The sequence below is a fragment of the Drosophila suzukii genome, chromosome 3, assembly GCF_043229965.1.
Source record: "Drosophila suzukii chromosome 3, CBGP_Dsuzu_IsoJpt1.0, whole genome shotgun sequence".
Taxonomy (NCBI): Eukaryota; Metazoa; Arthropoda; class Insecta; order Diptera; family Drosophilidae; genus Drosophila; species Drosophila suzukii.
In genome coordinates, this window is record NC_092082.1 from 53,578,457 (window position 1) to 53,590,984 (window position 12,528).

Consider the following 12,528-nt stretch of genomic DNA (forward strand, 5'->3'; position numbering starts at 1 on the left):
ATACCCGTTACTCAGCTATATGGAGATATGCAAGCAGCAAAGCGAGATTAAAATGCGCCACCTACCGGCGGTATACAGATTTAAGCGTTATGGGCGTTAGAGTGGGCGTGGCAAATTTTTTTTTGGATCAATCGATAGGTATCGACGAGACCAATACATTTCAGTTAAAATTTTTTATCTAGCATGAAAATTGTGGGCGTCACAGGTTTTCGCGGTTTGTGGGCGTTAAAGTGGGCGTGGCAAACTTTTTTTTGGGTCAATCGATAGGTATTGATGAGAACAATACATTTCAGTTAAAATTTTTATTCTAGCATCAAAACTGTAGGAGCCACAGTTTTGGGCGGTTTGTGGGCGTTAGAGTGGGCGTGGCACTGTGCTGAAACAAACTTGCGCTGCGCAGGAATCTCAGGAATCTGCGTGCCTAATCCCAGTATTGTAACTCTCATAGTTTCCGAGATCTCAGCGTTCATACGGACAGACGGACAGACGGACAGACGGACAGACGGACAGACGGACAGACGGACATGGCTAGATCGACTCGGCTAGTGATCCTGATCAAGAATATATATACTTTGTGGGGTCGGAAACGCTTCCTTCTGCCTGTTACATACTTTCCGACGAATCTAGTATACCCTTTTACTCTACGAGTAACGGGTATAACAAGAAAGCACAGTCATACTTTTTTTCGAAGACATTTCGATGTTACGATGTCAGATACCCGTTACTCAGCTAAAGTGACCAAAGGGAAATGGAGATAAGCAAGCAGCAAAGCGAGATTAAAATGCGCCACCTACCGGCGGTAGACAGATTTAAGCGTTATGGGCGTTAGTGTGGGCGTGGCAATTTTTTTTTATCAATCGATAGGTATTGACGAGACCAATACATTTCAGTTAAAATTTTTTATCTAGCATGAAAATTGTGGACGTTACAGGTTTTCGCGGTTTTGGGCGTTAAAGTGGGCGTGGCAAACTTTTTTTAGGTCAATTGATAGGTATTTATGAGAACAATACATTTCAGTAAAAAATTGTATTCTAACATCAAATCTGTAGGAGCCACAGTTTTGGGCGGTTTGTGGGCGTTAGAGTGGGCGTGGCACATTGCTGAAACATACTTGCCAAATCTTAATAGCCTAGCTCTTATAGTTTCCGAGATCTCAGCGTTCATCCGGACAGACAGACGGACAGACGAACATGGCTAGATCGACTCGGCTAGTGATCCTGATCAAGAATATATGTACTTTATGGGGTCGGAAACGCTTCCTTCTGCCTGTTACATACTTTCCGACGAATCTAGTATACCCTTTTACTCTACGAGTAACGGGTATAATGATGCAAAATCATATCATTTAGATAAGTTGATATGAATCCGTATCATATTGATATGAATTCGTATCAATTTGATATGTAATAGGTGATATATGAAAATTGAGGAGACAATATCAAACGGATATTGTTCCGTTTTTTTCTCTGTGTAATATTGGAATATGCTCAAAAATATTTAATAGTTTAGGGCTCTCTTCGAAATTTTTCGGTACCAGAATGCAATCAAAACCCAAAGCTGATGTTGAACTTGAGTAAACTGCAACGTTTTGTTTTTATGGTCCAGCACCATCAGGAGCTTTTTAGTGCAAAGGGTTTTGCGATTAAATGCAGCTTCTATAGTTTTTGAAAAATGTAGAACCATTGTGCCCTTTCTTAAGCTCTATAGTCTATAGAAGGAAAAAATATAAATATTAATAGTTTAATAATTTAAATATTATGAAAATATATAATCAATTTTACCTTAAAACATATTAAATGTACAAACACTGTTCGCACTTATATGTAGTGGTTTTGCCACTTCCGATTCAAAAAGTAGTCCAATTATTTCTTTTGTATCTTCATTTTATTCGAAAACGTTTAAGCTTATATGTATATACTTTTAAGAAATTAATTTTGTTTCTAGGAAAAAAATTGGGCCTGTGAAATCCAATTTTAGTTCTTCGTTTAAACAAATTATCTCCCGGGATATATCAATATTGTATGCTGAGCATCTTTGTCGTCCATTGAGAATTTTATACCAGTTCCTCTTAGAGTAAAAGAGTAGAAGAAAGGGACTCCAACACCATAAAGTATATTTGTTCTTGATCAGCATCACTTACCGAGTCGATCTGGCCATGTCCGTCTGTCTGTGTGAACGCTGTGATCTCGGAAACTATAGCAGCTAGGGGTTGAGGTAGCTGTAGCTCCAACAGTTTGCATGGTAGAAATCAATTTTAACTGAAATGATTTGGTCCTGCCAATACCTATCGATTGACCTAAGAAATAGTTTGCAACGCCTACAAGCCACCCACCCATAACTGTGGCATCTACAGTTTTCATGCTTGTCAATACCTATCGACTGACCTAAAAAATATTTCCACGCCCAGTCTAACGCCCACAAACGCCCATAACGCTTAAGTCTGTCTGCCGCCCATATAATCACAATTGAAATAGGGGGTAGGTGCCGTTTAAAAGTCTCGCTTTGCTGCTTGCACATCTCCATCTCCCCTTGGTCCCCATAGCTGAGTAACGAGTATCTGGTAGTCGAGCCACATTTATACAACATTTTTATTTCACGCATTTAAATATGCTTTTTTACTTGCTAGGAATGGTGATAACGGTATGTAAGATGAACCAGACATTGGTGTGTAAGTTAATTTATTCCTTGTTTATTATTATTTTATTTTTACTAACTTAACCATATGGGGCTCTACAGGACCCCTATCTTTTATAGCAGCGTTCCCAGCAGAACACCGCTTCAGCGCTTCTCTTAGACGGCGGCGGTCACTCTACTCACAGGCGTCGTTATTGAATACCGTTACCTGTTCACCAACAAGCTTTGGCTGACGGCCGCATTCTAACTCCTTCCACCGAAAAGTGAGGGTCGTCCTCAGCGCTTTGCACGTCAATTTCTCGACCAGGGATGGAGTTACCCACAGCTCGGTTTCCATTAACGCATCGTCGTCGGATATACCAGATGATCCCAAAGCAAGCCAGGGTGATGGATGCTACCGTGATTCTTTCTTAGTACACCTTGATAGAAACACGGTCGGTGAAGGTCAAGAGGTAGGTCCCGGAGTTGAGTAGATTGTTTCCATCAGCAGTCTTGACGGCGACAGTAGCGTCGTTGATGATCTACGGTCGTTTTCTTAAAAAACAATAAACCTTAATTTGTATTCTTATCTTACATTGTCGTTGCGGACCTTATTCCCCTTAGTTAGGACTTTTGTCCCCAGGTCCACCCAAGTCATGTCTTTAGTACACACCGGAGACATTTTGTTCCGAGTCTTTAAGTCGATTTCAAACCTTATCTCTTACCTTAGATGTCCTACAGGCGGTATCTTTATTGGCATATTCTAAGGTTCTATTCTGAGCCCTGTTAATCTTTTTCCTAACTTCCACCTCAAGCTCAACAGGTATAGCAATAAATATTTTCACTTGTTTTCCACATCACCGAATTGATTGTTGTTTTGTACTCGATAGTATTGCGTCAGTAGTTTCACTGAGTTTTCTGTTAATTTTGATGCAGCGCCCTATTTCCCCTAGCGTGCTATGAAAAGACTCAACCCGCCCGTTCGATTATTCGTCAAAATGGATCAAATGGTCTGGGAAGTTATTGGTTTTTCTTTGTCGCCGTACATTTTCTCTATCCTGGGGATAGAATTTATAAGCTGGAGAAGTTCAATTTTCACGTCCACGATTGGCAGTGGTCTAATGGGTTTAAGCTACTGCAAACTTTAAAGATTTGTCAATTACCGTCAAAAAAAATTAGTCGTCGGTGGGAAAATGATCGACGTGCGGAATCTGGTCAGCATAGCACGGGATAGGTGTTCTACCCATTAAGTGTTTTACTGAATGCCAGCTATATTTTTGTTTTGAACGGACTTTGCAGTTGGCCACAACTTCATCAAGAATTTTCGTCATCTTTGTAAAGAAATAGTTCGCAATCACCTGCTTCACATTCTCTTGCGCTGCTTGGTGTGCTCTGCGAAATGGTCATCTCTTTCTATTCTGTCTTATCCAATACGTTGATAACAAAGTATTTGGAGTAGCAAAAAACCATTGATAAGTTCCCATCGTCGCAATACCTTATTTTCCCTCTTGTTCCCTGTTTGAAAACTGTAGCACAATAGTCCTTACTGATGGATATTCAGCTTCCTCAATTACTTTTTGATTTCTGAAGCTGATAATGGGCCGGTCTTTCGTTTCTATGGTACACATAAGTGATTCCTCTCTATTAATCGTGGCAATATATTAATCGCGCTTTATCAGGTTGATTACATTTTGTCGCGACAGAGCGTTTGCTTGCCTTGAGTTCTTTGCATTTGGTCTGTAAAATTAATTAAGTTGTTTAGGTAGTTACGTATGTTCTTTACAGGCCATAGTATAGCTAACTGTTATTTCACGTTTGCACCCAATGCTCTTTATCCTTACGGACTATTCTAAAAATCATGGTAATGGGTCGCTTGCTTTGAGGCAGTACAGCCACGAGACCATGTTGTGAAGGATCTATTATTAGTTTAAACGGCCTAAAAAAATCAGGATAAATTAACACTTCATCTTCTGATGCTAAGTTGTTTTTTAACCTATGAAAGGCCCAAAACTGGTTTTTCTTAGATTTAACGGAATTTTCTTTGACTGATTCACGCCAACCTTTCCTTTTAGGATTTTAGTTAGGGCGTGCTATAGTTTCGAAACCCTTTATAAAGCATCTATAATAACTACCTAAGCCGAGAAAGGATCTAGGACTAAGCAAAGTTTTCGGTTTTTGAAAGTCTAAAGCTGCTTTTACCTTTTCAGGTGACGTCCCAAATCCGCCTCGAAACACAACGAATCCTAGGTATTCTACGCAGTCCCTAAAAAAAATACAAGTTGTCCTGCTATACTCGAATGTCAGCATCGCATAGCTATAACCCAATCCACATTCGCAACGTGGTCCTCTTAAGATTCAAAGAAAGAAATAACTTCGTCAAAATACCACATTTATCCGATTTTCTCTTATCAATTGCCCTTTGAAACATGCTAGAGGCATTTTTAAGACCAAATGAGTGTCCGATTTTTCGATTGGTATTGTTCCGGGTTATCCGTGTTTAAGCGGAAGTTAATTTATTTCAAATTTATTTATATTTTATATTTATATGGTACTTGACTTTTTTGATTAAGGGTATCACGTTAGGGAGCAAACGGTATATTACAGTATCCCGTTAGGAAGTTAAAGGTAAATTACACTATTCCGTTAGGGAATTCGTTGGTCTGTTTTGGGCTTAATCTTAAAGAGTAACTTAACAACCCTAAGTTGGCCCTATAGGCCCTATGTTGTATTCGTTCTCACACGGCATCACTCAAGAACTACTCACACTGACAAAACGATGGGCAAATGTAAATAAATATCGGCATATTGAATTTAAGATTCTAATTACATATTTAAATTAAATACAAAAATGTAGTTTTTTACACATATCATATTAAACTGAATAATTTAATTTTAAAGTATTTAAATCAACTCACAAAATATTTTTTAATGATTCGCATTTACTTTACAAATTTTCTGTCAACAAATAAATGTTTTAAATATCATTATTACGTTTAATATTTCCGTAATTGAACTAAGCTAAGCACGTAAAAGATGAAAAACAGATACCCGTTACACAGCTAAAGGGACCAATGGGAGATGGAGATATGCAAGCAGCAAAGCGAGATTATATGGTTTTGTGGGCGGCAGACGAATTTAAGCGTTATGGGCGTTAGAGTGGGCGTAACAAATTTTTTTTTGGGTTAATCAATAGGTATTGACGAGACTAATACATTTCATATCTCATAATTTCTGACTTGATTTAAACATTTTCAAAATTAATTAAGCAATAATATATTTATTTTTATTAAAAGTTACGTTTTTGTATTTAGCTCAAATATGGAATACGAAACTTTAAATTAAATTTCCAGTTATTTACTTTGATTTTGCATTTCGTTTTCGATTTTTCAGTTCAGGTAAAATCAAGTGCGATCCATCATTTACATACACGAAATTAAGTTTCCTTAACCCCTTGCCTTGACCCCTTCAGAAATTTTCTTGACTCGTTAGTCAAAGGGTTAAATTACATTTTTTCTATGCATCACTAAGCGAGCATGGTTTGCCCGCCTGTTCTTTGCCAAGAAACACGGAAAGGATTGATAAAAGTGATTTTGGTTATGTATTTTGGTTTTTATTAAGTGTTTTCACTTTTGTTGTACTACACTAAGTAAACGATCTACAAAACATAAATAATATTTTTGATAAGACACAGCAGCTATGACTGTCATCCCTTTCTGTGGCTTTATTTTTATAAGTAAGCCTAGTGTACAAATATTTTTCATATTTCATATATAGAATATATGTTACTCGTTGTTTTATAAAAAAATTAATGATATATATTTGTCGAATTAAAATTACATTCAACTCGGGCTAGAAGAAGATGATGAATTCTAGAGAACATTTCTTTTCAAATAGTGTAAGCAGGTGTAAAGCTCTGAAAACAGATTGTTCTGTAAATTACTATTTATGTCTAAAGCTTTTACAATGAAAACTTTTTGAACGTGCTCGAGTTAAAATGAAAATCAATACATGTGAGACACGCAGAGAACACGAACAATGATAAAATTGCAATAACATTTTAACCGTTAAAATCAGTTAATTTTTATATAATGAGCTGGGCGATGCTTATGCAAGCCATTCAAACATACATTAAATTGTTCAGTGAAGTCCGTAATACTTACTGTAGAAACATTATGATAATGAGCAACCAGAAGATAGGGCATAGTAAATAGCGTAGAGTACATAATACCCGCTGTCCAACTGAATACTAAAACGCTTAGCTTTGCTCTAGTTAAAGCCATTAAGGCCATTCCTGTGCAATAAAATATTAGTCCTCCAACGTACACAGACTTAGCCCTTAAAATAGAATGTAAAGATTTGTACTGTAACTTTCTAATGTATTGAATTGAAGCACATACTTAAAACGTTGAATTAGTTTTTCAATAATAAGTGAGTAAAAGGAGCATGATAGAGAGTACATTGCCATGCCCCAACATCCAAATCGCACACCTTCTTCATAACGTAGTTGAAGGTCAGTTCCGGTGGTAGCCCTGGGGTCTCCATTAAAAACTGCCTCGCCCACAAAATCCGTAAAATATAGCGAGTAACAGACATGCGCCATCCAGCAAAAAAGATTTGTCACGCATATCATTCTCAAAGATAGCGGCATATAAACAATGGAAAGTAAATAGTGACTCAGAGATTCAACCTCCAATTTGTTTTTCGTGTGCACTAAATCGTCATTTCGTGAACTTAAGCTTTCTTTTATGACTTCCGGATTTTCGATGAAACGGGTTTCGTCAACCAAGCCGTCAATTAAGGTTATACTTGTAGGTTGTTCTCCAGTTGTTACCTAAGAACGAGATGTCAAATTTAAGTAAATTATAAGTATGAGGTAATTTTGACTGGGGCAATCAATGTTACCAAATTCTTTAGTGCGTAGATATCTTTAATTTATTACTAGCCAGATCGCCCGAAACTTCGCCTGTGGAAATTTCACAAAACATTCCTTACATCCAAACCACCATAAAGGTAGAGGTGCAAATAATTTGTTGAACTCGTATCTTTTAATTTAAAAATTTTACAATTTCTGCAAGACATTCCTAAAAATGGTATTTTTTGATTCTAACATATGTAATATGTAATCAATTTGTATTTGTTTGAACATGCACGTAGTACGAAAAGATGGGTTCTGGGACAGTTACCATATTAATGGCCCCCGACCCCCCTCCCCCTCATTAACGTACAAGGGTTCTCGGACAACTAGCATAATCCATAAATGAACTGATTTTAATGGGCTTTGAAGTCATTAAAATGTCACGATCATGTCCACAAAGAGTATACTTAATTGCCCCCATAGCCCCCAAATCCCATGTGACAATATTGATCAGGTATCCTTCCCCTTATTATGAGCAATTAATAGTCACGTTAGAAAGGTGCACGTGCGAAAGGTCTCACACCCATAGTATTTATCGCCCCTAAATGCCCATGTGACAATATTGATCATGTATCCTTCCCCTCATTATGACCATGCACGTGAGAAAGGTCGCACACCCAGAGTATCCAAAGGATAGAGGAACATATTCGACCATGGTGGGGAAAGGTGTGATTACGTACGCTTTTGCCTCATTATCACAGGTGTTGCTATGCACGTGAGAAAGGTTATCTTAGAGGAACATGTCCGATCATGTTGGAGAATAATGTTTTCTATGATTGTTAAACTAATTTAGAAATCAAAAGAATCCCAATAAAATAAATCTCACAAGTTAATGATTAATATTATGTATTAATATTTTCAAACACACATTTTTGTTTCCGCCTCAGAAAGTTTAAGTGGTAAATTGTTTAAGATTCTCTCCTTTCCACAAATGGGTCATAAACATGTCATAAAAGCGATTCAAGCAAGAGCTACCCGAACATGCGCACCTGTCCATTACCTGACCGCAATAAAAATGACACATGTAAAAGCCTATTTTACCTGAATTCATGATGTCTATCTAAGTCAACAATCTCGTCTTAGACTTTTAAATATGCTTAGAACGTTTATAATGAAATTTTTTATAGGTTTTAATCTTCTTCTTTTACTTCAAGATGTTCATTGTGGCAGTTAATCAAAGGAAAATCTTTGATTCTTCCCAAAGTCAAACCCTCCTAACCAACACTCTCCTTTATTCTATGATTTTATGTCTCCCTTATCGATTTGATGGTCCTATTGGTTACCTTGTATCAAATATTTTACAAAATCAATACTTCTCATCTCTTCTAACCAATGAATTGTCGATGTAACCTACTAGTATTACCTATATTGTTTTCGAATTAACAAAAATGTTAAATATGCACCTCTCATCTTCAATATTATCGTACACGCTCAGTTCAAACACTATAAATGATCGAAGACAATAGTTAGTCTACCAATAATAGTATTGAAGTGGGATACTCTGCTACGTCAAACAAAACTTAGGTAAAAGTGAAAAAGTAATCGAGAAGAAAAATATCTAGAATAAAATGAATAAAATAAAATGAATCACCAAAATCAGTTTTGTCAATACTGCAAGTATTTATTGCAAAAGAATAAGTGGGCAAATCATGTCCGTTCGGAGTTGCATAAGCGAAATGAAATTTAACCCCTTGACGGAAGAGTCAACAAAATTTCTGAGGGATTTAAGGGAAGAATACTGCATTACATGTATGTAAAAGATGAATCGGACTTTATCTTACCCGAATGAAGTTGGATTGTCACTGCTACCTCATCGCAGCATTCTATTAGAAAGTTATACTTCGGCAAAAGTAAACTTTGAACTGAAGAAATTTTTTTTTTTTTAACTTTGCTTTTATTTATTGAATTTTCTCTTAATTTTGAGACTAACAATAAACTTACGAATCTTAACATTAAAATTTAACTAACAGTATACTAAGTCATTGCGACGGAGACGTGATTGGTTGCTCAACCTTATTAGACCTCTCGCCAGGTGGTTAGGGTGCAACAATAGCTTGGTAAAGTACTTTTCTTTCTGTTCTGCGATCACTTCTTTGAAGAATGTTTATGTCGCGATGTATGTTTTCGTTGCGAACGTACCAAAGTGCCCGGAGATTGTTTTCAAGATCTTCGGCTGAACTCGCTGGACTATGTCAATATTGCTATTGCTGGCGTTCCCCCATAACTGGGAGCCGTACATCCTTATAGGTTTTAGTACCGAGTTTTACAGGAGGACTTTATATTCAATGCTAAGGAGAGTTGATAAGCCAATGAAGGCTGCTGGCTTTTAGCTTTAGGTGTGTTCTTAAGGCTTCAATGTGCCGGCGCCATGTGAGTCTTCTGTCGAGGTGTACTCCTAGATATGTAACTTCGTTTGTTGCGGGAGTAGAGTGTTGTTTAACGTAAGCGGCGGGCAGTTTTGCCTGTTCATGGTGAACGTAACGTGCTTGCATTTTTGTTTGTTCACTTTAGTTCGCCAAGCTGATAGCCATTTTTCAGCATCGACCAGATGAAGAGCTGGCTGCGCAGTTGCTTGCATCGGGTATTTTGAGCGGCTAAGAATAGCTGTATCATCAGCAAACGTAGATTTTGTTAGTCGTGTGCTTGTCGGGATGTCTGCTGTGTAGAGGGCATATAATGTTGGCCCTAGCACGCTACCTTGAGGAACTCCAGCTCCAACAGTGAAGACATCAGATATAGCAGTGTTGCACCTCACAACAAATTTTCTGTCGTAAAGGTAAGACTCTTCAAGCTTGTGGGTATTGTAGAGCACCATTGTCTTTATCTTGTACATTAGACCTTCTAGCCAGACCCTATCAAATGCTTGAGAGACATCTAAAAATATAGCTGTACAGTACTCTCGTTTTTGATGTGACTGGATTCTTTAATGGTATGTGTTTATCCGAGTCAATACGCATTTTTTAAAGAGTTTAGTTCGGTCTTTACGACGTGGGGATTGTGTGGTCTTTTCCCGGCTTCGCAATCATTATTTAATTTGACTTTTTCCATCTAACTGGATAGAGGCCAAGTTTTGCGATGACTTTGAAATGCTGGGTGATGATGAAAACGGCGCAATATGGGATCTCAACGAACATTTTGGGAGTTATGTGGTCGCAACCCGGGGATATTTTCGGGTTCAGTTGATTTTTGATGATGTAAACGATTTCGTTTGGGCGAAATTCAATTGGCTAATGTTGAAGCTGAGGCTCATATGGTAAAGTCGGCAAAGTAAACGAACTAGTGGCAGGATTTGTTTGGAAGACTTTTTTAAGGTGGTTGGCAAACGTAATGGCTCGGTCTGCATCGCTGCGCGGCATCACGGTTTCTTTCGGTAATGCGGCTTTTCAGTTCCTTATTAATAGTTACCAGTGTGATTACCACTACAGTTGCCGCATTTTTTATACCCGTTACTCGTAGAGTAAAAGGGTATACTAAATTCGTCGGAAAGTATGTAACAGGCAGAGGGAAGCGTTTCCGATTCCATAAAGTATATATATTCTCGATCAGGATCACTAGCCGAGTCGACCTAGCCATGTCCGTCTGTCCGGATGAACGCTGAGATCTCGGAAACTGTAAGAGCTAGGCTATTGAGATATGGCGTGCAGATTCCTGAGCTTCTTACTCAGGGCAAGTTTGTTTCAGCAATGTGCCACGCCCACTCTAACGCCCACAAACCGCCCAAAACGGTGACTCCTACAGTTTTGATGCTAGAATAAAAATTTTAACTGAAATATATTGTTCTCATCAATACATCGATTGACCCAAAAAAATTTTGCCACGCCTATTTTAACGCCCACAAACCGCCCAAACCTGTGACGCCCACAATTTCCATGCTAAATGAAAAACTTAAACTGAAATGTATTGGTCTCGTCAATACCTATCGATTGATAAAAAAAAAAACGCCCTCTCTAAAGCCCATAACGCTTAAATTTGTCTACCGCCGGTAGGTGGCGCATTTTAATCTCGCTTTGCTGCTTGCATATCTCCATTTTCCTTCGGTCCCTTTAGCTGAGTAACGGGTATCTGATAGTCGAGGTATTTGACTATAGCGTTCTTCCTTGTTCGAGTTGCAGTCATCTTTGCTCGTTGGGCAGTGTCATGAAGCTCTCCACAAGGTACACACACCGGCGCAGTTTAGAGTATGACCTTGTATGGGCATATTCTTGGCAGCTCGCATATTGTACCGGACCATTGCGTTTGTGCGGTTCCTCAGGAACTGAAAATTGTATATAGGGTGTACTTCGTATTTCTTCAGGGGCTTGTTTTTTAGTTCGAGCTCAACCTTAAAGAGTGGCTGCGGCTTTCTGTCCCTGTTAAGGATATTAAAAACTGTCTTAGCGCTAAATCCCTTCTCTTGTAGCGCCTTTGTTATCTCTGCAGGCGTTACTTCGGAATCTATGCTATTAAGTACGACTTGCATGCCCTTGCTGCTTTTTAGCTGATACGTGTAAAAGTTCTTTTTATTCTCGGTAAGATATTTCGATAATACTCTGTAATTATCTTCAGACTTCATTTGAACTTTTCTTTCCTTAATGTTGCCCTTTACAAGGGGTATTATGTGGAAGTTATTCTTGCCAATAAGCTCAATAATTTTGTTGATGAGAACATTGGAACTTTTTTCTCTTATATAAATAGTAGATTCGGCCGCCTCAACCTCATAAGCGTCTGCCAGCATTCTAAATCGGTTTGAGTTCGTGGGCGTTTCTATTGCAGCTAGGCTAGCATTGCCACGGGTTATTTTGCATTTAGATTTTAGGGGGCTTAGCTTACTTTTGATTTTGGATGTAGCGGTCCATACCAGTCTGCACAGCCGGCTTAATATGTTCCCTGTTTTTGTTCTGTTTATCGGGCAGCCCAGCGGCAGACGTATTAATGTTTTTTCGGGAACCGAGTGCTGTGCTGGAGAGCTAGACGAGATGCTTTTTGGTCAGTTGGCTAATAGTCGAGTTGAGTCGGGGCTT

The 12,528-nt window shown here is 38.3% G+C and overlaps 1 protein-coding gene across 1 annotated transcript in view; it reads right to left on the reverse strand.

Moving 5' to 3' along the window:
• The window catches only part of lovit (loss of visual transmission), a 654,250-nt gene that overhangs the window by 166,195 nt on the left and 475,527 nt on the right, over positions 1-12,528 (reverse strand). Inside the window, exons 4-5 of the mRNA XM_070996020.1 lie at positions 7,011-7,444; positions 6,774-6,948 (exon numbers count right to left, since the gene is read on the reverse strand). Coding sequence (XP_070852121.1) covers positions 6,774-6,948; positions 7,011-7,444 — 609 coding nt within the window. The remainder of the gene's footprint in view (positions 1-6,773; positions 6,949-7,010; positions 7,445-12,528) is intronic.